The sequence below is a fragment of the Mastigoproctus giganteus genome, chromosome 7, assembly GCF_048544385.1.
Source record: "Mastigoproctus giganteus isolate SK-2022 chromosome 7, ASM4854438v1, whole genome shotgun sequence".
Lineage (NCBI taxonomy): Eukaryota > Metazoa > Arthropoda > Arachnida > Uropygi > Thelyphonidae > Mastigoproctus > Mastigoproctus giganteus.
This window is the reverse complement of record NC_143581.1, coordinates 112,394,181-112,421,049: the sequence shown is the minus strand read 5'-3', so window position 1 is coordinate 112,421,049 and position 26,869 is coordinate 112,394,181. Positions and strand designations below refer to the sequence as shown.

Here is a 26,869-nt window from a genome sequence, read left to right as displayed (position 1 = left end):
AGTATTAGCAATAGTCACATACAAGGAAGGCTATGGCTTATGCTGTCAGCCAAAAATAAAAAAATAAAGTATTAAATAAATAAAATAAAATAACAATAATAAGAAGAAAATTCAATAAAAATTAATAAGAGAAAAGGAAATAGACAACCTATGTGTTTCCCTCCTCCCGTAGGTTATCCAGCTCACCTTGACCACCCATGTAGTTACTTACATGGGTAACTTATTCCAGTAATTTATAAATCGTTGGCTAAAATAAAACTTCCTGCAATCCAGTCTAAACATCCTCCCCCTAACTTGGAAATTATGGCCCCTAGTTCTAGAATCATTTAAATTTCATCCTCATTCATTTTACTTATACCTCTCAGAGCCTTAAACACCCCAGTGAAGTTGTCTAGTCTCCAAGCTGTGCAACTCACATATTCAGTCTTTCCTCATATGGACATCCTTTTTCACCAGGCAAATTATAAATGATATTGATGATGGTATATCAGGCTTAATGTCCAAGTTTGCAGACGATACGAAGGTTGGCAGGGTTGTCAAGGACACTACTGACACTATGCTGCTGCAACAGGATTTGGAAAGGTTGAGCAGATGGGCTTCGAGGTGGCAAATGAAGTTTAACATTGACAAATGTAAAGTACTACATATGGGAAACAGCAACCCCAGAGCAACGTATCAACTCTGTGGTACTACACTGACAGTGGTAGAGAATGAAAGGGACCTGGGGGTGGTGGTGCAGGCAGATATGAAGTTCTCTGAGCAGTGCAGACGAGCTGCAAGAGTAGCTCATGGTGTATTGTCAATGATATATAGGAATTTTTCTAGCAGGGATAAGGAGGTGATTATTCCCTTGTATAAGGCAATGGTCAGGCCACACCTAGAGTACTGTATACAGGCCTGGAGGCCTCATTTCAGGAAGGATGTAGAGCTGCTGGAACGAGTACAGAGAAGGGCAACTAGATTGGTGAATGGGACAAAGGGGTTCTCTTACGAAGAAAGGCTTAAGTTTTGCAAATTACAGTGTCTGGAAACTAGGCACCAGCGGGGTGATCTGATAGAGGTGTACAAAGCCTTGAATGGTTTGAGCATGCTCAATGCTGATGGGATTCTTCCTCTAGCTCAGAAAAATCACCTGAGAGGGCATAAATTCAAATTGAGGAAAGACAGATGTAGGATAGATGTGCGGAAATTTGCCTTTAGCCAGCGGGTGGTTGGTGGGTGGAACAGACTTCCATCCCTTGTCGTGGAAGTTGATAGCCTAAATAAGTTTAAGGCTCAGCTGGACAGGTATTTCGAACGAACAGAGGGGTGAAGTGGAAGTGGTTATTTTTATTTATTTATGTTACTTTTTTTTTTTTTTTTTGGCTGATGCTGCATAAGCTTGCTTTCTTGCATCAAATGCCTCTACTAATGCTAATGCTAATGCTAATGCTAATGCTAATTACCCATCTTTGGACCCTTTCTTTAGGTGTGGTCTATATTTGAACTCAGTATTCCAAGTGTGGTCTAACAATAGCCTTATATAATGGGATTATGGCGTCCTTATCTCTACTAGCAATTATTCGATAAATCATTGACAGGACACCATGGGCCTTCCTTGCAACCTGTCTACAATGCTTCAAGAACTTCATGTCTGACTGTACCGTAACAAGTCCCTTTCCTCCACTACTGGCTTTAGTTCAACTCCACCAAGTGTACAAGTTATTTTGGGGTTACTGTTTCCTAGGTGTAATATCTTACACCATACTCTCCTAATCTAGCACCCTTAGATTTCTTATTCTTCTTTTTCAATGTGAAAACTAACTGTAAAGTTTAAAGGTTAAAACCCTTTAAGATGAAGACAAGACCAAGGTTAAAAGTGACTTGAAAACTGCTAGATTGGGGGGGGGATTCACAGACTAATAGATTAACAATAGCCACAGGCAGAGGTAAACTGGTCTGTAATTACTCGTGTCATCCTTCGATCCCCCTTTGTGAATTCAGGATACATTTGCACATCTCCAGTCCATGGGGACTTGCCCTGAGTCCAAAGATGCTCTCATAATTATGGCTAAGGGTTTGCTTAGTTCCTTTGCCACCTCCTTTAATCTATCTGGATAGATCCCATCCACCCCAGGTGCCTTTCTTATGTTTAACTTTAACAATTTCTCCTCCACTTTGCTCTCATTTATTACAAAATCATTAAGCACCCTGTTACAATTTGATAAACCTCTGGCATTTTCCTTCCTTAATAACTTCTCATGTGAATGTAGATGCAAAATACTCATTCAGTTTGCTTGCTATCTGAGCAGGATCATCAACAGTCGAACCATCGATATTAAAGTGACCAATCTGATTCATCCGCTTCCTTTTAGAGTTTATATAAGTAAAAAAATCCTTGCTGTTTTTTTTAGCATCCTTTGCCAAAGATTTCTCGTAATCTGCTTTCGATGTTGATGATGTTACCAACAGCAAATTCTAAATGTTAAGCATTCAAGAAAGTAATCTTTGAAGCTACTAGACTTTTTGTCCCAACGAAGAAGTATTGTTCAAGGTTTAGGCCTAAATGGATGGCAGATGAACTAATGAGACTCATGGCAGAGAATAAAAATGCATGGGATGCATATAAGTTATCAGGTGACACAGAAGTCTATGGTAGATAAAAGATGGTGTGTATTCAAATCACAAAGGAGGTTAGGCAAGCGTGAGGAATCTTTGGCAAAGGATGCGAATTAAAACAGCAGACTTTACTTACGTAAATTCTAGAAGTAACAGGATGAATCAGATTGGTCCACTTGATATCAACATTTCAAATGTGTATGAACCTGCTGAGGTAGCTGACAAACTAAATGAGTATTTTGCATCTACATTCAGACATGAGGAAGTCTGTAGAGAAGTAAAGGTCAGAAGCTTATCAAACTAGCAAGAGCTAAATGATATTGTAATCACTGAGAACAAAGTGAAGGAGGAGGAGGAGGAGGAGAAAAAAAGCACCTGGTGTGGATGGGATCTATCCACTTATATTAAAGGAGGCAGTAAAGGAAGTAAGCAAAACCTTATCTATAATTAAGAAAGTTTCCTTGGATTCATCTGAGATCCCCATGGACTGTAGGTGTGCAAATTTGTCCCCAATTCACCAGGTCGGATCAAAGGGTGACGCAAATAATTACAGACCTGTTCCAGGGAAAATAATGGAGTCACTGGTTAAAGAAGCACTGCAGGATCATCTAGACAAGACTGCATTTATAGTTCAGACACAGCATGGATTTGTTAAGGGAAAGTCTTGTCTGACAAATTTGATTGGATACTGTGATGTTGTCACAAAGTAACTGGATGCAAAAAATAATTTTTATATTGTATACTTGGATTTTAGGAAAGCTTTTGATACTTTTGCACACTGAAGACTACTGTACAAATTGGAGTAGTATGTCATTAAGGGTAAGTTACTGCAGTGAATAAAAGGATAGTTTAGTGGGCAAAGATAGAGTGGTAATCAATGGGCACTGCTCTTCGTGGACCAATGTTATTAGTGGAGTCTCCCCTGGGAACTTCTCATCCATCTGCTGTGCATGAAAGACCACCACAAAGTCCATATGTTGCAGTATGGTGTGGATTCACAGCATAGTTTAGAATCGGATCATTTTTCTTTGAAGAGTCCACACCTCATGGCCCCATAAGGTGTATGGTAACTAGTGCACAGTACTGCGCTCTTCTAAGAGATCACATTATTCCCACTCTGCAAAAAAAGCAATGCTCTGAAACCATACTGTTCATGCAAGATGGTACCCCTCTCCACATTGGTCAACAATGTGAAGGAACTGCTCTGTTCAAGGTTCGGAAATGAACTCATAATTTCTAGAGACTTTCCGCAGTTCTCACCAGATCTCAATCTCTGCAATTTCTGGGTATGGGGATACCTGAAAAACAGACTTTACCGTGACAGCATACAGATGCTTGTCAATTTGAAAGCAAGCATTAAACAGCATGTAGCCAACATCCCCAATGAGATCCTATGCGAAATTGTGTCTCATGCAGTCCTCTGGTTTCAGAATTTCTAAGTTCTGATATTAAAATCTAATCTAATCCTATGTTAAATATTCCATCTCATGTTTACACTGCCAATTTCTCTCCTGGTGGCAGAAATGTAAACTTTTTTTTTTTTTTTTTTTTTTACCCTTCTTCTATAAAATTGCTTCCCTATACCTTAAATGACATACCCATTGATTTTCACAGTGCTATCTATAACCGTTTTGAGACTAGGGTCTCCAGAATAGGGAAACTTATTTTTTAACCACCTGGTATCAAATGGTACCTCATATGCTTAACACATATAGACAGCCAAAAAAATCATGCCACTATTACTAATAATAATCATGATTTACTCACCCAACTAGCTGACTGATCCTGGGAGAGACATCCCAGGAACACCTGCCATGATGAAGTAAGAGATAATCCTTTTTGCTAGTAGCAACAAAATTTTACAAAATCAGGAATCACTAATTACATAGTGGTTTTTAATTCCTCTAAAGAAACCTCTTATACTAATGTGTATTTTATTTTTTTATTATCATTATTTATTTATTTATTGATTTTTTCCTGGTACCCTGGGTTTGGGCCACTCAGTATGTGATTTATTGCTGATACCAATAATTATAGCACTACCCCCAGTGGGTGTGGCATTTTGCCCTTTAGGGAAGATGGTTTTAGTGCCACAACTAAGTTCACACTTAGTTGCAGGCCACCTCATCGTGGTGTAGATAGATTCCAGGTGATAGCCATCTTGGGGGCAAATTGGCCAGAAACAACTAAAACACAAACTTCTGGCACTTTACAGAATCCTGTATTCATTACATTATACCAAGATGTACTTAAACTTATGTTCAGGCACCACCCTACATAAGATACTATATATGTCTACATGGGCCTCCTCAATTACCATGATTCCTCTTTACAAGTTTCCACTGATCATATTACGCTGTACACTATGGTCCTCTGGGTTGCCACAGACATTCTCCGATAAGCCAGACAAGCTGTACTTGATACAAGGGAGTGAATGAAGAGCAGTGTCCATTGATTACCACTCTGTCTTCTCCCACTCAACCATCCCTTTATCATAGCAGCAATTTGCCTCCAATGCCATACTGCTCCAATTTGTTAGCAGTCTTCCATGTGCAACAGTATCAAAAGGCTTTCTAAGATCCAAATATATATCAAAGTTATTCCCTGCATCCAGTTCCTTTGTGACCACATCATAGTATCCAATCAAATTGGTCAGACAAGACTTTCCCTTAACCATGCTGCGTCCGAGCTATAACTGAAGTCTTGTCTAGATGATCCTGCAGTACTTCTTTAACCAGTGCTTCCATTAATTTTCCTGGAACAGAAGTTAAACTAACAGGTCTATAATTACTTGTTGCCCTTTGATCCTCCTTTGTGAATTGGGATCACATTTGCACATCTCCAGTCCATGGGTACTCCCGAGTCGAAGGAAGCTCTCATAATTATAGATAAGGGTTTACTTACTTCCTTTGATATAGACCCAATGCACCCGGGTGCCTTTTTTTTATGTTTATCTTCAACAATTTCTCCTCCACTTTCCTCTCAATATTACCTAGCTCACTGCCAGAGTTTAATTCAGCTATGCATTCCCCCCCCTCCCCGAATACAGGTGACCCCCGCTTAACGCTGATCATTCGTTCCGGAAAAACAGAGCGCTAAGTGAATCCGCGCTAAGCGAGCGCCGCTTTCCCATAAGGTAACATATGTATTTGTGAGCTGCGGTCGGTGCCATAGGATATTTCCTAATCAATAATAAACGGTAATGAAAAGATGCACAAATGTCGGTCAAAATATTTAATATTCAAATATTTGCACATATAAAATATTCTGCATTACATACGTATAATTATGTGGTAACTACTTGCGTATCAAAAGTAAACTTAAAATTCCAATTAAAATCATGAATTTAATTGATTTAATTTAATGGATGAATTTAATCATGAAAAATGTGTGGATTTTGAGTTGAACTTTGGCTCTCTTCCAAATAAACTAAAAGGGGTATTAATTTTAAATGGCCCGCAGCGTTACCACCCAACAATAACGTCAACTGATCCTTCGCCGCTTTGAAACTTGGCATGTTTTTTCTTCTTTCAATATGAAACTTTTTTTAGGCATTCGTTTCCACAAAAGTCCTGCTTCATCTATGTTAAAAACTTGTTGAGAAGTATAACACATAATACCCCTCTTCAATAATTTTAACAAGTTCTTTTTTGAAAGTTTCGGCTCCTTGATCTGCATTCTAAATCTATTCTACCAGCCCTTACCAGTTTTAAATGGTTCCACATTTTTTTTAGGCGAGTTTTCTTCAGATCTCTCTCGATCTCTCTCTCTCTCTCTCTCTCTCTCTCTCTCTCAATATTCAACTTAACTGAATTCTGCATTGGACATTATCTTCAATAAAATTAAAGTCTTTCCATTTCAATCCTAATAGCCGGTCTAGTCCTAGTTGCTTGCAGTGGAACAGCTACCTTTCCCGCTGCAAAAATTAATTCTTTATTTTTTTATAATTGTTCTTACAGTTAAAGTTGGAAGTCCTAAATTATGGCACACATCCGCTTGTCGTTGACCGGAATCGATTCGCTTCAAAACGTCTAATTTTCAAATTCAGTCTTTTTCTTACATTTATAGTCTTCGTACTGTGCTCAGACGTTGTTGATTTTTCATTCTTTTTTCATTCTTCGAAAATGTAACTGCGTTGGTGGCATTAATTATGATACAATGTTCGAGTAAACTGTCCGTTTCGCACGTTGTCTAATACGGTACTGAGTGATGACTAGACTTCGGATAAATGCATATAACGCAAATATTACAAGCAATATACTTCGTCATTTTTTAAAATGTTGATCTAGGAACTACGTAACAAGCCACTGTACTGAAATTAAATTAGCGTGCGAGAAAATTTCACTGAGCGTGGGAAAATTTCTCAAGTCGGTGTGGGAAACGTTTTAATGCTGTTTTGCTATTCATTTTCAAGCTATCGACTCCATCAAATGAAACGATTTCGTTAAATATGTCAAAAATGTAATCTGTAAAAGAGCGTTATAGTGATCTGTGACAGCGTTATAGTCAGACACAGGTCATAATATAATAACAGCGTTATAGCGAATCAGCGTATAGCGAACCGCGTTATAACGGGGGCCTGCTGTATAGTGTGTGAATGTAGATGCAAAATACACTCGTGTGTGAATGTAGATGCAAAATACACTCGTGTGTGAATGTAGATGCAAAATACTCAGTTAGTTTGTTAGCCACCTGAGCAGAATCATCAACATTTGAACCGTCTATATCCAGTGGACCAATCTGATTCATCCCTTTCCTTCTTGAGTTTACATAGGTAAAGAATTTAACCATATAGAATTTAAATACCGCTGTATAGAATTTAAATACTGTCTCAGACCCGTCCTTTACGAAAGTAAAAACCCTTCCCTTTACCCCTGATGGTAGTTACCTCTTTGAGTAAATCCCACTTCAGCACACTGTGATGACTGCCACCTAGTGGTTCCTTTATCTGCAGATTCTTAATGCATGAAGAATCACTACTGATAATCAGATCAAGAGTATTACTCCCTCTAGTTGCTTCCTGAACATGCTGATGTAGAAAACATTATCCAATAAATCCTTGCTATTGTGCAAGTGACCAACCCACAAATTCCAGCCAATATCCGGGAAATTAAAATCCCCCTTTATAAGACTCTCTCTGATTTACTGGCACACTCTATTTCCCTGTACAGTTTCTTATTATACTCATCAGTCATTAGGTCTATAACACACTGCTACTCTCAATTTTGATCTCCCAATGCTTATGTCACACCAAACTGACTCGAGACTGCACTTGTTTGGATTTTGTGTTTCTTAACTAATAGCATAACCCCTCCTCCCTTCCTATCCACATTGTACTCCCCAAATTCCAGTTCTGCATTCCTTATATCTGTGCGACACCACGTCTCTGATATCCCAACAATATCTGCCTTTGCTGTTTTGAGCAACACTTCAAATTCATCAAATTTATTTACCAAACTCCTAGCATTGGTGCACGCAAGTATACATGCACCTGTTCCTATTCTTAGCTACCCTCACACAACCCATGTGTTTACTTGTACCGCAATGACTCCTAGCAGTCTCTGAAATACCCTGAATCTTGTTTTCCAGGCTGCTGCTCATTCCAATAGAAGTAGTGCAAGAATCACTTTCACCTCTGCCAGTGGCTACTGTTAATCTATTTGTCCTTGTATCATCCAAGCTAGCAGTTTTCCAACCCACCTAACACTGCCTCGATAGCATCAGCAAATATTCATGCACTCTTTCTATTTAAGTGTATCCCATCCCTGTAGAAGCAGTCTCTCCTGTTAACAAGTACAGACCAGGCTGAAAAAAATTCTACCCCTTGAGCCTTGCACAATCTTTCCAGGACTGAATTGATCGACAAGGCTTTCCTCATATACTCCCTCCTATCGTGTCTGGGCAGAATTGCAGACACTTTCAAATTCAACCCTAATTCACAGCCTTTTTTTCAATATTGACCTGTACTTGTTAAGTAATTCCGCCGGTCTCCTACTCTTAATATCATTAGTGCCAACGTGTACAACAATATCACCTTTTGTGTCCTTAAAAGATATATCTGCTCTACATCATCAACCTTTGCCCCTGGCAGACATACCCTGGTCCTGTTCCACCTATCATTTATACATACCATGTTCCCCTAACAATAGTCACAGACAACTACTAGTTCCTGTGGGACCAGCGCATTCTGCCTTGGGGGTTGCCGCTGTGTTGCGTGATGATCAAGTGCAAGCTCTGGCATTGATGTGAGCAGCTGAGAGCTTGATGGGCCCTCAATTTAGATCCTTCGAGGGCATCCACCCTGTCCTTCAAGCTCTCATATAGGCCCATAACAATGCTGAGTCACCAAGACATTCCCCTTGGCAATATCATGTCCCGTACCTGAATGCTCCACAAATATCAAGCAAGCAGTGCATTTTAAAAGGCTGTGATTCAGAGGGAACTGCCCCCCCCCCCCCTCAGTACTCCTCTGAGCCATAGCACTCGCATTAGCTTGAGACTTTTGCTGTGCTGTTCTGAGTCATGATTTCTATTCAATTTCAATATGGAATTATAACCCTAAACTTATATCCCAACGCAGTTATAACACTATATATATATTTTTTTCAGGTATCAAGTATTATCTACAAGTTTCATTATATAACTTCTGTATCAAGCTATGTATTAATTAATAATGTTATTTTGTAAAATCTAAGTTGTTATATGTATTTAGTTAAAAAGTACAATTTAATTGACAATTAATAAATTTTACTGATTAATTAGTAATGTTATATACTATACTAAGCTAACACTATCTAGTACGGGATATAACGCTGTATCATATAACAATGTCGGCAAGTTACGAACAATAAATCTACGGACACTAAATATTAATTAACTTCCAAAATCTCGCTGTCTCAATTCAAAATAAATCAAGGATCTTGACTAGGTCTATAAGCTACTTAGAAAGTAATTTTATATAACAATTAGTCAATAAAGCGGTTAAATGTAGCTAAAAACTTTCCGTTTGCCGGAGCTACAAAACTTGTAAAACACGTGGATTTGATACCCTTACCAATACTAAGTAATAAGCTGCAAAATCTCTATCTAAGTTAAAAATTAAACTAAGTATTGTAACTAGGAATATAGAGCTACTCTAGAAAACAAGTTAATATGCCAATTTAAGTTAATAAAACAGAAAAAACTTCTCTATTTTCTGGACCCATAAGAACTTCACCTGCTAAACTTGATGCATATCAGAGCATTACTCCAATTCTTGATAATGTGAAATCTGGCATAGATCTTAACTTCCAGGCTCAAGTACAAACGTAGAGACAGGAAGTATTTTGATGCAAGGTTACAGCCTTGACTTCTTTCAACTTCTGCAACATAGGTCCCCTAAAGCAGGTGGTCAAAATTTGTCATTTTCACCAAACAATATGAAGAGCAAAGGACATTAAAAAGAAGTTTTACCAACAACTAGCGTTTGTTTTGCCTGGTGGCACAACAAGCGTGATATTTCATTTTGATTATCCTTATAATTGTTCTGCCTGTTTTGCATGTCACACAAAACAGTGTCTAGTTCATTCCCCAATTGAGAGAACAAACAAGAGATGCACTTCTTCACATGCGAGATTAAAAATATCAAACCTTCTGTGCTATATTAAGCTAACGCTATTCTAAATACCTAACCCTTCTGTGAGTTGAAAGGTTGTATCAACATGAGACAGCCTATTAAGGAAGTCTTTTTCAGAAATTAGGAATTCCATTCTAGCAAATTTTTATTTGGGATACATATTTCTGTATTTTCACAAAATGATACACATCAACATCTCTTTTTACATCCATTGCTTTGATCATCCAAAAGTCTCTTGCTATGAGCTTGTATATATTGCCTGTTTCTTTGATTGACATTTTTCACTGTCACCCAGTATTTCTTTTTGTCCTATAAGAGTTAAAAAAGAAAACAATAAGAAAATAGAATAAATATATATGAGAGTTAGTCCAAAACTAAAGCCTCAAAATTTTTTTCTTGGATGCCATTACATGCATGCCAGTTTTATGTACGTTTTGGTAGGTAATATGCTGCAACTAGATTAAAAAAATTAACAGCAAGATCTAAAAAATTGGCAGATGGGCTAAGAAGTGGCAACTGAAGTTAACATTGCAAGGTACTACCTATGGTTAGAAATACTCCCAGATTAATACACCAATGGTGTGGTACTACACTCAGGGTAGTGAAAATAAAAAAGATCTGAGGGTAATGTGCAACTAGGCATGAAGCTTTCTGGACAATGCAGATAGGTTGATAGGTCACATGGGATGTTGTCAATGATACACAGGAATTTTTCCAGCAGGGATAAGGAGGTGATTATCCTGTTGTATATGTTATATTAGGCACTGGTCTTGAGTACTGCTACAGGTAGATCTGGAAGCCTCGTTTTATAAAATATTTGGATGTGTTGGAATAAATTTATAAAATATTTGGATCTGGTTAAAATCTTTTTCACAGGTGCAGAGAAGAATGATGATGTTTAAAAAAGGTTTTTGTAACTGAAGCACTATCTTGGATTTGGGACAAATATCAACATTAGCAGGTAACAAAATAGCAATTGGCCAGAAGTGGCATTAAACAACCAAAATCTGTGTCTGTTTCAGTAAGGAAAAAAAGTATCGCCATATACAGTAGCAATCTCCTAGCTTCGTATACCCAAAATCTTTGGGCCCAGTGGTCGAAAAATGACTCAGTGTGGTAATTCACTGTTGTTTCATTATTTTTCAATTGTCTATTTATTTATTCTCTCCTCAGGTTTCCTCCCCCTAATTTTTTCTAATTCCAGACTTCTTGCTTTCAAGTCTTTTTGCAATCTCGAATCAAGGAAGTACAATCGGCCCAGTGTCATAACTACAATATATCGTACACATGTGTTGAATGAATTTTAACCACATCTCATAGTAGAGGATATTTTGGCACTACTGTGGCCACTTCCCATGTGACACTTACGTGAGGGCAACCATATACAGTAGCAATCTCCTAGCTTCGGAAGGGAGGAGGGGTTATGCTATGCCAAGGAAGTTAAGCCAGTCAACATCGCTGGACAGTGCAGTGTCGAGTCACTTTGGTGTGACATAAGCATTGGGAGATCAAAATTGAGAGTAGGCGTGTGCTATAGGCCTAATGACTCTGAGTATAATAAGAAACTGTACAGGGAAATAGAGTGGGCCAATAAATCAGAGAGTCTTAGCATTAGCATTAGTAGAGGCATTTGATGCAAGAAAGCAAGCTTATGCAGCATCAGCCAAAATAAAATAAAATAGAATAATAAATAAATAAAAAAAAATAACCACTTCCACTTCACCCCTCTGTTCGTTCGAAATACCTGTCCAGCTGAGCCTTAAACTTATTTAGGCTATCGACTTCCACGACAAGAGATGGAAGTCTGTTCCACCAACCAACCACCCACCCGCTGGCTGGCTAAAGGCAAATTTCCTCACGTCTATCCTACATCTGTCTTTCCTCAATTTGAATTTATGCCCTCTCAGGTGATTATTCTGAGCAAGACGGAGAATCCCGTCAGCATTGAGCATGCTCAAACCATTCAAGGCTTTATACGCCTCTATCAGATCACCTCGCTGGTGCCTAGTCTCCAGACACTGTAATTTGCAAAACTTGAGCCTTTCTTCGTAAGAGCACCCTTTGTTCCATTCACTACTCTTGTTGCCCTTCTCTGTACTCGTTCCAGCAGCTCTACATCCTTCTTGAAATGAGGCCTCCAGGCCTGTATACAGTACTCTAGGTGTGGTCTGACCTTTGCCTTATACAAGGGAATAATCACCTCCTTATCCCTGTTAGAAAAATTCCTATATATCGTTGACAATACACATGAGCTACTCTTGCAGCCCGTTTGTACTGCTCAGAGAACTTCATATCTGCCTGCACAACCACCCCAGGTCCTTTTCACTCTCTACCCCTGTCAGTGTAGTACGACAGAGTTGATTTGTTGCTCTGGGGTTGCTGTTTCCCCATATGTAGTACTTTACATTTTTCAATGTTAAACTTCATTTGCCACCTCTCAGCCCACCTGCTCAACCTTTCCAGATCCTGATGCAGCAGCATAGTGTCAGTAGTGTCCTTGAAAACCCTGCCAACCTTCGTATCGTCTGCAAACTTGAACATTAAGCTTGATATACCATCATCAATATCATTTATAAATACAGAAAACAATAATGGACCCAATACTGAACCCTGGGGGACTCCACTAATAACATTAGTCCACGATGAGCAGTGTCCATTGATTACCACTCTCTGTCTTCTCCCCCTCAACCACCCCTTTATCCATAGCAGCAATTTGCCTGCAATGCCACACTGCTCCAATTTGTGCAGCAGTCTTCCATGTGCAACAGTATCAAAAGCCTTTCTAAGATCCAAGTATATAATATCAAAGTTATTCCCTGCATCCAGTTCTTTTGTGATTGCATCATAGTATCCAATCAAATTGGTCAGGCAAGACTTCACTTGCCTGACCAATTTGATTGGAGCTATAACTGAAGCCTTGTCTAGATGATCCTGCAGTGCTTCTTTAACCAGTGCCTCAATTAATTTCCCGGGAACAGAAGTTAAACTCACAGGTATATAATTACTTGTGTCAGCCTTTGATCCTCCTTGGTGAATTGGGGTCACATTTGCACATCTCCAGTCCATGGGAACCTCCAATGAGTCCAAGGAACCTCTCATAATTATAGCTAAGGGTTTGCTTACTTCCTTTGCTGCCTCCTTTAATATAACTGGATAGATCCCATCCACCCCAGGTGCCTTTCTTGTGTTTATCTTCAACAATTTCTCCTCCACTTTACTCTCAGAGATTAAAAGACTCTCAGGCTTACTGCCAGAGTTGAATACACCTCTGGCATTCCCCTCGCTGAATAACTCTTCATGTGTGAATGTCGATGCAAAATATTCATTTAGTTTGTTAGCTACCTGAGCAGGATAATCAACAGTTGACCCATCGATATCAAGTGGACCAATCTGATTCATCCCCTTCCTTCTAGAGTTTATATAAGTAAAGAACTCTTTTCTGTTTCTCTTTGCATCCCTTGCCAAAGATATCTTGTAATCTGTCTTCGCCTGCCTAACCTCCTTTGTGACTTGGTTACAGATCAACTTGTATCTATAATAGGCTTCTGTGTCACGTGTTAATTTGTATGTATACCATGCATTTTTCTTCTCTGCCATATGTCTCATTAGTTCATCTGACATCCATTTAGGCCTAAACCTTCAACAATATTTCTTAGTTGGTATGTAAAGCCTAGTAGCTTCCAAGATAAGTTCTTTGAATGCTTCCCATTTTGAATTTGCTGTTGGTGCCACTGTATAGAATTTAAATACTGTCTCAGTCAATCGTGGTCGCCTTTACGAAAGCAATAACCCTTCCCTTTACCCCTAATGGTAGTTATCTCTTTGAGTAAATCCCACTTCAGCACACTCTGATCACTGCCACCTAGTGGTTCATTTATCTGCAGATTCTTAATGCATGAAGAATCACTACTGATAATCAAATCAAGAGTATTACTCCCTCTAGTTGCCTCCCGAATATGCTGATGTAGAAAACAATCATCCAATAAATCCACAAAAGCCTTGCTAGTGTGTGAGTGACCAGCCCCCAAATTCCTGTCATTATATGGGAAATTAAAATCCCCCATTATAAGACTCTCTGATTTACTGGCCCACTCTATTTCCCTGTACAGTTTCTTATTATACTCATCAGAGTCATTAGGCCTATAGCACACTCCTACTCTCAATTTTGATCTCCCAATGCTTATGTCACACCAAACTGACTCGACACTGCACTGTCCAGCGATGTCGACTGGCTTCACTTCCTTGGATTTTATGTATTTCTTAACTAATAGCATAACCCCTCCTCCCTTCCTATCCTTTCTGTAGACATTGTACTCCCCAAATTCCAGTTCTGCATTCCTTATATCTGTGTGACATCACGTCTCTCTGAAATCCCAACAATATCTGCCTTTGGTGTTTTGAGCAATACCTCAAATTTATTTACTAAACTCCTAGCATTGGTGTACACGCAAGTATACATGCACCTGTTCTTTTTCTTAGCTACCCCTACAATCCATGTGTTTACTTGTACCCCAATGATTCCCAGCAGTCTCTGCAATATCCTGCATCTTATTTTCCAGGCTGCTGCTCATTCCAATAGAAGCAGTGCAAGAATCACTTTCACCTCTGCCAGTGGCTACTGTTAATCTATTAGTCCTTGTATCCCCCCCCGAATCTAGCAGTTTTCCGGCCCACCTAACACTGCCTCGATAGCATCAGCAAACATTCTTGCATCCTTTCTATTTAAGTGTGTCCCATCCCTGTAGAAGCAGTCTGTCCTGTCTTATAATGGGGGATTTTAATTTCCCAGATATTGACTGGAATTTGTGGGTTGGTCACTCACACACTAGCAAGGCTTTTGTGGATTTATTGGATGATTGTTTTCTACATCAGCATGTTCGGGAGGCAACTAGAGGGAGTAATACTCTTGATTTGATTATCAGTAGTGATTCTTCATGCATTAAGAATCTGTGGATAAAGGAACCACTAGGTGGCAGTGATGATATGTGCTGAAGTGGGATTTACTCAAAGAGGTAACTACCATCAAGGGTAAAGGTGACTACGATGGTCTGAGACAGTATTTAAATTCTATACAGTTGGACCAACTGATGTTACCAACAGCAAATTCAAAATGGGAAGCATTCAAAGAACTTATCTTGGAAGCTACTAGGCTTTACATACCAACTAAGAAATATTGTTCAAGGTTTAGGCTTAAATGGATGTCAGATGAACTAATGAGACATATGGCAGAGAAGAAAAATGCATGGGATACATATAAATTAACACGTGACACAGAAGCTTGTGTTAGATATAAGTTGATCTGTAACCAAGTTACAAAGGAGGTTAGGCAGGCGAAAGCATTTTACGAGAAATCTTTGGCAAAGGATGCATAGAAAAACAGCAAAGAGTTCTTTACTTATGTAAACTCTAGAAGGAAGGGGATGAATCAGATTGGTCCACTTGATATCAATGGGTCAATTGTTGATGATCCTGCTCAGGTAGCTACCAAAGTAAATGAATATTTTGCATCAAAATTCACACGAGGAGTTATTCAGCGAGGGGAATGCCAGAGGTGTGTTCAATTCTGGCAGTAAGCTAGATAATCTTGTAATAACTGAGAGTAAAGTGGAGGAGAAATTGTTGAAGATAAACACAAGAAAGGCACCTGGGGTGGATGGGATCTACTGATACAGTTATATTAAAGGAGGCAGAAAAGGAAGTAAGCAAACCCTTAGCATAATTATGAGAGCTTCCTTGGACTCAGGTGAGGTACCCATAGACTGGAGATGTGCAAATGTGACCCCAATTCATAAAGGAGGATCAAAGGCTGACACAAGTAATTATAGACCTGTGAGTTTAACTTCTGTTCCAGGAAAATTAATGGAGGCACTGCAGGATCATCTAGACAAGACCTCAGTTATAGCTCGGACACAGCATGGTTTTGTTAAGGGGAAATCTTGCCTGACCAATTTGATTGGATAAAATCAAATTGAAGAAAGGCTTTTAATACTGTTGCACATGGAAGACTGCTGCACAAATTGGAGCAGTGTGGCATTGGAGGCAAATTGCTGCTATGGATAAAGGGGTCGTTGAGGGGGAGAAGACAGAGAGTGGTAATCAATGGACACTGCTCATCGTGGACTAATGTTATTAGTGGAGTCTCTCAGGGTTCAGTGTTGGGCCCATTTTTGTTTTCTGTAATTACAAATAATATTGATGATGGTATATCAAGCTTGATCTCCAAGTTTGCAGACGATACAAAGGTTGGCAGGGTTGTTAAGGACACTACTGATGTTATGCTGCTGCAACAGGATCTGGAAAGGTTGAGCAGATGGGCTGAGAGGTGGCAAATGAAGTTTAACATTGACAAATGTAAAGTACTACATATGGGAAACAGCAACCCCAGAGCAATGTATCAACTCTGTGGTACTACAGTGACAGTGGTAGAGAATGACAGGTAGGATTTGATGACTTGATACAGATTTGATGGTAGGTTGGCCTTCCGGAGTTGGGCCAGGACACTTGGCCACCATAAAGTGTCAAACGCCCCAGCAAAGTCTATTGCTATGACCAGAAAGTATTTCTGATCTGAGGTAGTTGCAGCATTAGTAATATTTTCCAGGACATCCCTTCCTAAATCCATATTGTTGGGGTGACTGCAGGCCGGCTGCAGTGTAGTGGATCCCTATTCTGTTTCTTAATAGCTGCTCAAAGAGCTTGCTCAGGACTGATAAGAGTGCTATGGGTCTGTATGACCCCAGAAGGTCCAGTTGTTTGTTGGGACTTTTGGGAATGAGGCACAAGTTTGCAGTTTTCCAGGCCTGGGGGAACAGGCCTTCTTTGAGGCAGTGGTTGTATAGGTTAAGAAGCACCTCTGGAATGGTTTCGATGGCTTTCTTGACATTCTCTGGGTCCAAAGATCAGAGCCAGGAGATTTGTTTCTAATCCTCAATGGCAACTGTTTCCAGTTAAAGTTTGGTGAAAGGGTCTTCTGTTGTAGTCGTGCAGTAGGTTTCATTGTCCACACAGAGGGTTATCTGCTCTGGGGTAGAGGGGGCAAGATGGTCTTGAAACATGGCATCCATGATGTTAATAATTGTTTCCTGCCAGGTCTGGGTGTAAGTACCTTGCCGTGTCCTCGTTGCTGGTATGGTCTCACCCCTGGGGAGTTTGTTTGTGGTTACTCTGTATACCACTCCCCAGGGGTTATCATTCCCAGTGGTAGAAACAAGGTGTTCCCAACTGCGCATCTTACGCTGGCGTATGGTTGCAGAGTGCAGGTTTCTTGCATCTCGGAAGTTCTGTCTTCCGATATGCAAAGATCAGAGCCAGGAGATTTGTTTCTAGTCCTCAATGGCAACTGTTTCCAGTTAAAGTTTGGTGAAAGGGTCTTCTGTTGCAGTCGTGCAGTAGGTTTCATTGTCCACACAGAGGGTTATCTGCTCTGGGGTAGAGGGGGTAAAATGGTCTTGAAACATGGCATCCATGATGTTAATAATTGTTTCCTGCCAGGTCTGGGTGTAAGTACCTTGCCGTGTCCTCGTTGCTGGTATGGTCTCACCCCTGGGGAGTTTGTTTGTGGTTACTCTGTATACCACACCCCAGGGGTTATCATTCCCAGTGGTAGAAACAAGGTGTTCCCAACTGCGCATCTTACGCTGGCGTATGGTTGCAGTGTACAGGTTTCTTGCATCTCGGAAGTTCTGTCTTAATGCCTCCACTTCCGCTGCCGGCTGGGAGCGCCTTGCCGGCTGGAAGAGTTTCCTTCTCCTGTGCACCTCCTGCCTAAGCCTCTGTATCTCTGGAGACCACCAGGGAAGATACAGGGAGGGGTTGGGTTTTTCTTTTTAATAGAGGTGTTGGCAGCTTCAGTGATGAGACCAGCGACCGTCATCTGGTGCTGATCCGGGCTGAGTCCAATGATGTTCAGCGATTCAGCTGCTGTGGTCAGTGTGTCTTAGAAGAGTGGCCAATCCGCCTTCTCTATGGCATATCTTGGCTGTGCCTGCCTCACTGCTTGGTGTCGACTAAGGGAGCATTGGAGCTCAAACGTGATGGCCCCGTGGTCCGACATGGTCCAGCTTTCTTGGACGGTCCACGGTGTTAGGTGGCCAGTGAGGGATCTGGTAGCCAGAGAGACATCGATTGTGGTCTCCCCCATCGAAGTAGAGAATGTTGCCAGATTGTTTTTCCCGGCTGAGGACTGTGTACAGACTATTCCGCTAAGTAATCTTCAAGTCGTTGCCCGTTCTGTACTCCACGTCTATCCGTGGTCTCACTGAACCACGCTGGGGATCTGCAATTCACATCTGCTCCCACGACAGTCTTACTGTTTGGGAAGTCTGTCTGGAGGCTCCTCAGATATCTGGTTACTGGTAGTATATCTTTACCTGGGCGAAGATATACTACCAGTAACCAGATATCTGACCACAATATAGGAATACTGCATAAAATTCACCCAGGGGCGTGATAATATGGGCTCATGCAGCCCAAGATGTGCAGTAGTTGGTTAGTTATATTTGGATTCCGAATCAATATGCAGGCCCAAGATGTTTCTCTGTTATCCTGCACTATCTTATAGGCCAGGGGATAACCCCTGACCTCCTTGCGATATGCATATGGCTCCTGGATGAGGAATATGTTGAGATTTGCCTCGTTCGCCTTCTTTGTGAGCTGCACCGCTACTATTTTGGACTGCTGTATGAATTTTACCCTGTTGATGTTATAGGATTTAGGTCATATGGCCATAATCTAGTCTCATTTGGAAAGTGCTCTTTGCTTTACAATACACTGGACATTTTCTGTCCCTAACTGCTCTGCCGGTAGTTTATGGAATTTGCAATTTACACAGGTCGGCGGCTTGTCTTTATTCGGACACATGTTGAAGTCCACGACTTCAACACGTGTCCGAATAAAGTTCTGCACAGTGACCACAAGTGAGTTGGGTTTGGGCACAGGTATGAGTGGTATGCCCAAACCGGCAACATCTGAAACACTTAGGGACAGCAATGTGCTCCCTAAAGTGATGACTGCCCCAGTTTATAAACACTCTGTCGGTCTTGCTAAACGTGCCCCAGGCCACTGGTGACAACTCTACGACCCAGTGGTAAGTATTTCCTGTTCTGGCTTTCGTCTTGAACTTGGGAATGATCAAGTTGGCAGGTTCTTCTTCCGGATGTGCATGCTGGAGGTTTCTGTGATACAGCTCCTCCTGGAGAGCAGTTGGTGCCAGATCATTGTCAAGGTTATATATCCTTATTCTAGGTCCTTTGCACCTAGGGTGTAGGGCTTCAAGTCCAAGTGTTTGAATTTTCTCATTTTGTAGGATTTTTGTTGCGTTCCCTTTTGTTTGAGTCTCTATGATAATCCCTACGTTTCGGGTCTTCCTTACCAATTTTATTTTGATATGTCTGAAGTCGTCTGCCAACTTTGTGACCACTAGATTTTTGACCTACTCACTGGTACTGTTTTCTTCTGTGGAGGTCGGACGCAGTATTACCAAATGTGTTGTTGGCAGGAGGGTCCTGCGTTTCATCGCTGTAATCGCAGTTGCAGTTGGGTCAGCAATTCGGTCAGGTTCTCAGTCCTTGCACATACGAGGGAGCGCGCTGTGGCATTTGGTCTGCTCCCACGGATTGGAAGGCCTCCCGTTTCACTTTAGCTGTTTCGCACTCTAAGTTGGTTTGGAGTAGGTCTCTCCAGCTTTGTCCAGATGGACACTATTTTTCCTCGAAGTCCAGTAGTTATTCTGTTGCTGGTATCTTTCAGGAGGTTCTCTGTTGTTCTGAGGGAGAGGATCTTTTCCAGTACCGTCCCCTCTGGGAGAGTCGGATCTAGCGACTATGTTTTTGTCCTGCTTTACATTGTCGGTATTTTCTGCTTGAGAGCAGAGGATGTTCTGACTTCCACTCATTCCTTGCTGGCTTCTTGTCTCTCTGTTGCTGTGTTCAACAACCTGTTTTTTATTATTTTTCTGCTTGGATGCAGGGTTCGTTTCCTCTGTATACTCAAGCTGCACAGTTTCCAATAGAGTACTGTCTGCTGTTTCCTGCGGAGCAGTGTTTATTTGGGCGGTGTCATCTTGCACCAAAATTCGGATTACCGATTTTTTTTTTTTTTTTTTTGATTTGGTAGTTGTTGGCGCATCGGCTTCTGTGGCCATATTGCACCTCCCAAGGTTTTTGCAGTTCTTTGATCCAAGCCCGAAGTGGGAATCGAACCCGCGACCTTTGGGTTACCAGGCAGGTACTTTACCCACTCGGCTGGCCCGGTCGGCCGGATTACCGAGCTATTCCAGATAAACGAATGTAATGCGTACCGTTGTGGAAAATGATTCACAAGATTGCAAATGGTGTTGACTACAAGTTCGCAGCACAAGTCCAAGCCGAGATATGGCGTGTCAAAGTTTCAGCTCACCTCCACAGGTCACTGAGGAGAGGGGGGGGGAAGAAAACCAGGGAGCTGGGACTACCTTTAGTAGGTTTTGGGTCAACAAATATGACGGTGATGTTATTTCTGTCTATGGTGCATGGTTATCAATCGCGTCTTTAACATTTTAGGTTCCACGTGGGGTGGATGGTGGGGGAAGCACATTAAAAATTTAGAAATCATTGTTCAGTAACTGTAGTGGTAGTGAACTTCTTCCATTCGATGACCAGAGGAGAAAGTTGCAGCAGTGGGTGGAAGTGGGGGAGAAACAATCACTAGCCCTGTTGCCACTTGACCTTGCCAGGAGCTTAAGTGACATGTTGCCTTAAGCAGAATATCGCTGGGTTCGGTTGTGCTGAATCAACATTAAGCCCACTGTTGGTTTCGACTCTTAAGAGTAAGAGATTTGAGGACTTAACAAGTACAGGGCAATGTTGGCAAAAAGTGCCAAATTAGTATTGAATTTGGAAGTGTCTGCAATTCTAGCCACACAATATGAGAAAGGAGTACATGTTCAGAGCCTTGTTAATCAATTTAGCCCTGGAGAGAATGTTTTTACAGGGATGGGATACACTTGAATAGAAGCAGTGCAAAAATATTAGGTGAGGCAGTAAACTGTTAGCTTAGAGGGATATAATAGTTTAACTAGAGTGGCAGGCAGAGGTGAAAGTGATTATTGTATTGCTACTATTGGTACATGCAGCAGCTTGGAAAGCAAGGTGTCTGGGATTTAGGCCCTGCAGTCAGTCATCATGGAACAAATGAATAGGTGGGCTGTGTTAGAGTAATTAAGAGTAAGAACAGGTGCATGAATACCTGCATGTACACTAATGCATTGTAAACAAAATTGATGAATTTGAAATACTGATCAAGTCGTTGAATGCACATCTTGTAGGAATAGCAGAGACATGGTGTCACTCAGACGTATGTGATGCTGAATTTGAATATGAGAAGTACAATGTACACAGGACAGGTGGAGGGGTTATGTTCTTATTTAAGAAGAATATTAAATCTAAGGCAGTGCATCCAGTTGATTTGGATGAAGAGTGCAATGTTGAATCAGTTTGGTGTGATATACGTACTGGGAAAACAAAATTGATAGGAGTGTGTTATAGGCCTAATGACTGTGATGAGTATACCAAACAGCTATACAGGGAAATAGAGTGGCCCAGCAAATCAGAATGTCTCACAATGGAGAATTTTAACTTGACTAGAATTTGTGGGTTGGACCCTCAGAGACTAGCAAGACTTCTGTAGATTTATTAGACTTTTTTACAGCAGCATGTCAGAGAGGCAACAAAAGGAAGCAATACTCTTGCTCTAGTTATTAGCAGTGATTCTTCATTCATTAAGAAACTGCAGGTAAAAAACCACTGAGTATCAGCGATCACAGCGTACTAATGTGGAATTTAATTAAAGACAAATACTTTCAAAGGTAAAGGATCTTGCTTTTGTAAAGCTAACTACAGAGGTCTCAGACAGTTTTTAAATTGTGTTCAGTGGGACCAACTAATGATGTCACCAACAGCAAATTCTAAATTGGAAGTAATCAAAGAAGCTACTAGACTTGTCATACCAACAAAGAAATATTGTTCAAGACTTAGACCTCAATGGATGTGAGATGAATTATTGAGACACATGGTAGAGAATAAAAGTGCATGAAATGCATATAAATCATCAGGTGATAGAGAAGGCAGATTATGAAAAGTCTTTGGCAAAGAAAAACAGAAAAGACTTTATGCTTATATTAACAGTGGAAGGAAGGGGTTGAATCACAATGGGCCATTTGATGTCTTGGGTTAACTGTTTTAATGACCCTGCTCAGGTTTTGGACATTGAATAGGTATTTTGCGTCTACATTCACACATTAGGAATTCTTTAAGGAAGGGGAAGCCAGAAATTTATTAAACTCTAATGAGGAGCTGATAACTGAAAGGAAAATGGAGAGGGAATTGTTGAAGATATACACAAAAATGGCCTGGGCTGGATGGAATATGTCCAATTATATTAAGGGAGGCAGCTAAGGAGGTTCAAAAACCCTCAGCAATAATTATAAGAGCATCCTTGGGTTCAGGGGAGGTCTCTATGGCCGCGAGAAGTGCAAATGTATCCTGAATTCATAAAGCAGGATCAAAAGGTGACATGAGTAATTACAGACCAGATAGTTTAACGTCTGTTCCAGAGAAAATAATGGAATCACTGGTTAAAGAAGTAATGCAGGACCATTTGGACAGGCATGCTATTATACTGCAATCACAGCATGGATTTGTCAATGGCTTGTCTTGTCTAACCAATCTTATAGGTTACTATTAGGGCTTGCAAACCGGTTAAATCCGGTTTTCATATTGAGTTGTTAAAACCAAAACCGAGCTTCTAAAACCGGATTCAAATATTTTTTTAGTTAGCCCTCGAATACAGTTTTTTGTTACCGCCCATTTTCTTTTGTTTGTTCGTTTGTCTGGATTGTTCACAACTGCTTTATGTTTTAAACATGTTTTTTATTTTATTTTATTTTAAGGTACGAATCTCATGGGCAAGTGGCCCAAATCTAGGAGGGGTACCTTTTATCTTCCCACCTGTATCATGGCACGATGCAAGTGTACTCATTTACGACTGAGTGAGTCAGAGCGATAGCGTAAAAGAAAATGCTCAACATTTCTCCGTTCCATCTATCTTGTTCGCCAGGCGAGTTATGGAACGTGCCTTATTGATGGTTACCCACTAGAAACAGATTCGCTGAATATTGCATCAAATTTCAATCGTAGAAAGATTTTTGCTTCTTTATTCCTATTACATTTGCGAACAAATGTTCTCCAAAAAGCAGCTTCACCAAATTTAGCTTTTATGTAATTTTGAAAATACAATAGATTTAATTGGGAAAAAAAATTGCAAGTAAATAAATAAAAAATTTCTTTCGTGAAAATTTTGAAACTTGCCTCGTTTAGACTCTTCATTCAGTGCTTGCGGGAGTGACACATAGTATTGTGCCTTTGTTATCTTTAATATTTTTATTTAAAATTGTCGGTGATATAAATTCTTACTAATTAATATTTATCACTCTTAATATGTCTAAGATGAAATCAAATGTATGGAATTATTTTGCTCGAAAAAGCAAAGATGAAGCACAATGTTCGAAATGTCAGAAGATAATGAAGTCGTCTGGAGGATCTACATCATCTTTGATGTTGCATTTAAAGAAAATGCATCAGATTGACATTACACAAGATAACAGTGAACCTCCCGTAAAAATGGTAAGAACATTAGAAAACTTTATCATTAAAAAATCTATGGAAGAAGAGATTTCAAAATTAGCTGCTTTAGATGGATTTTCTTTTAATTCAATTGCCAAGAGTGAGTTTATACAATCAAGCCTTCACCCTTCAGAGAAATAAATACGATAAATTACCACCAGCCTCAGTGAATGGAATTAAAAATATGGTTCTGAATTATTATAAAACTAAGAAAGAAGAACTCATTCAGCATTTCAAAAATTCATTGGTTTTGGGTGCACGGTATTCATTGACTCTAGACGAATATACGTCTATACAAAATAAAAGGTTTGTTTGTTATTTGGTTTTTAGGAGCATTAGCAACTAAGGCCATATTGCTCCGGGATATGCGGTGGTCATTCCCTGACCTTTCCGCATCCTCCGTATTTGGTGGTGACGGGCTCGAACACCGGTCTAATCAAGAAGGGTGTGCTGTGCACTGCTGCTCCTTCCCACCTGGCTATGGAGGCGCCCCACAAAATAAAAGGTATATGAATATAAATGTGCATTCAAAAGACAATCATTGATCGTTAGGTCTTATTGAGATTAATGGTTCACTTGATAGCAGAACTGAGCAAATTGTGAATGGACGCTTGAAGGAATTGGTTTGAACTTGGATGAGGATATTGTTGCATGCACCACCGATGGAGCAGCAATGATGATTAAGTTTGGCAAGCAAATTACGCCTAATCATCAACAATGTATAGCCCATTGTATACATCTGTCAGTTATAGATGCACTTTATGAAAAAGCAATCAATTATGGTGCCACAGTCTCTGAGTCTCCCAAAGACAATGAAGAAAATGAAAATAATGAAGAAAGTAGTGATGATTGAGTGATGAGTGAAGAAAGACAGCAAGGCATGCTTTATCAAACCGACTTTACTGATGAGCTCATTTATTTCTTCAATCCAGTGGCCAATATTGCACAAACTATTAACAAAGTCAGAAAAATTTGCAAGCATTTTCGAAAATCGCCTACCAAAAATGACATATTACAAAATTTTGTTAAAGCAAAATTTAATGGGAAAGAATATAAATTTATATTAGATTGCAAGACTAGATGGGATAGCACATTCTATATGATTGAGAGATTTTTGAAATTGAAAAATTGCATTCCAAATGCTCTATGTGTAGTACTGTCAACTGAAGCTGTGTCTGACGATGACTGGAAAACATTTGAATTGCTACGTGAAACATTGCGACCAGTTAAAATGATTCTGAAGACTATAACCTCAGAAGATACGGACTTATGTAAAGCAGAGTCTTCAATAGAATTTCTGCTTGATACAGCAGAAAACCCATTTACTTTAAAGTTTCACCAAAGCCTTTTGCAGCGTTACAATGCAAGATGAAATTGCCATACTGTGGCTGAACTATCTACACAACCCCAAAAGTTTAGGAAAGAAGATTCAGGTTCAAGAACTTTTGATTTTCCAAGTAAGCAAGTTTTGAAAAAGCATGCTGAAGAGATTTATCAGAGATTATTTGCAAAACATTCCGAAGGAGTCTTAGCGTTGAATGAAAAAACTGAAAATAAACGAACTGTTCTTTTAGAAGAAAACAAAGACTCGTCTAGTTCCGATGTTGGAGATACACTCATGCGAGAGTATGATAGTAAATAAAGAGATTAACTGAAGAGCCTTCAAAATATCCAAGTGAATTGGAAATCAGCAAAGAATTTAAAATTTCGGAGGCAACTAGCAGTAGAAGTGAAAAGCTGGAGAAAGTTTATAGAGCACTGCTGACCATTAAACCAACAAGTGTCCAATCTGAGAGAGTGTTTTCGATCACTGGTCTCTTTAACACAAAAATAAGGTCAAGTCTATCAGGAAAAATGCTTAATATACTGTGTTTTTTAAAGGATCATTTTCAGAAAAAAGCTGAGCAATAAATAGTAAAGTAATTTCCCCAAGCTGGTTTTTTTTCACATTATTTTTATTTATTTATTATTATAGGGCTTATTATTTTTTTGTTTACTATACAAGAAAATAGTTTTTATTCAAAGGATTTGAATACAATTTGTAATTTTGTATAATCTCAAGCTGGTTACTTTTTTGGAGCATTTTAATTTTTTTTACTATAAGAGGTGATGATTTTGTTTAAAAGATTTGATTATGATTTGTATAATCTACCCAAGATAAAATAAATACCTGTGTTATAAGCTTTTAATTATTTTCCCTAAGTCTGAGAAAATCGGTTTTAAAACCAGTTTTAAGAGTAAACTTCGGTTAAACTCGGTTTTGAAATTTCTCGGTTTTATGCAAGCCCTAGTTACTATGATGTAGTGATCACGAACTGGATGCAAAAAATAATTTTTACATCATATACTTGGATTTCAGGAAGGCTTTTGCTACTGTTGCACATAAAAGATTGCTGGACAAACTGGAGCAATGTGGCATTAAGGGCAAATTACTGCAATGGTAAAAGGGGTGGTTTACTGGAAAAAGACAGAGTGATTATTATTAATATTAATAGGCGCTGCTCCTTGTGGACTAATGTACTGAGTTCATTGTTGTTTTCAATATTTATCAATCATATTGATGACAGTACATCAGGCTTAATGTCTAAGTTTGCAGATGATACAAAGGTTGGCAGGGTGGTTAACAATAGTCATCAGGGTGAGCTATTGCAACAAGATCTAGGAAAATTGGATTGATGGGCTGAGAAATAGCAATTGAAGTTTAACATCGACAAATGCAAGGTACTGCACATGGGTAGCAGTAACTCTAGAGCAACTTATGAACTGTGTGGTAATACACTCAGGTTAGTAGAGAATGAAAAAGACCTTTTTTTTTTTTTTTTTTTTTTTTGTAGTTGTTGGCGCATCGGCTTCTGTGGCCATAATGCACCTCCCAAGGTTTTTGCAGTACTCTGATCCAAGCCCGAGGCGGGATTCAAACCTGCGACCTTTGGGTTGCCAGGCAGGCACTTTACCCACCTGGCTAGCCTGGTCGGCTGAAAAAGACCTGGGAGTAATT

At 39.8% G+C, this 26,869-nt stretch overlaps 2 protein-coding genes across 8 annotated transcripts in view; one reads left to right on the top strand and one right to left on the bottom strand.

Moving 5' to 3' along the window:
- Cox11 (Cytochrome c oxidase copper chaperone COX11) overlaps nucleotides 1-26,869 on the top strand; it is a 266,522-nt gene that overhangs the window by 209,327 nt on the left and 30,326 nt on the right. The window lies entirely within an intron of this gene.
- LOC150083152 (coiled-coil domain-containing protein 137-like) overlaps nucleotides 10,384-26,869 on the bottom strand; it is a 129,236-nt gene continuing 112,750 nt past the window's right edge. For 3 of the 4 annotated variants that reach the window (XM_090377857.1, XM_090377852.1, XM_090377853.1), the window contains exon 6: nucleotides 10,384-10,522. In XM_090377857.1, the coding sequence (XP_090233983.1) occupies nucleotides 10,403-10,522 (120 nt within the window). In that variant the 3' untranslated portion in view covers nucleotides 10,384-10,402. The remainder of the gene's footprint in view (nucleotides 10,523-26,869) is intronic. The other variant, XM_090377856.1, reaches the window with a different exon arrangement.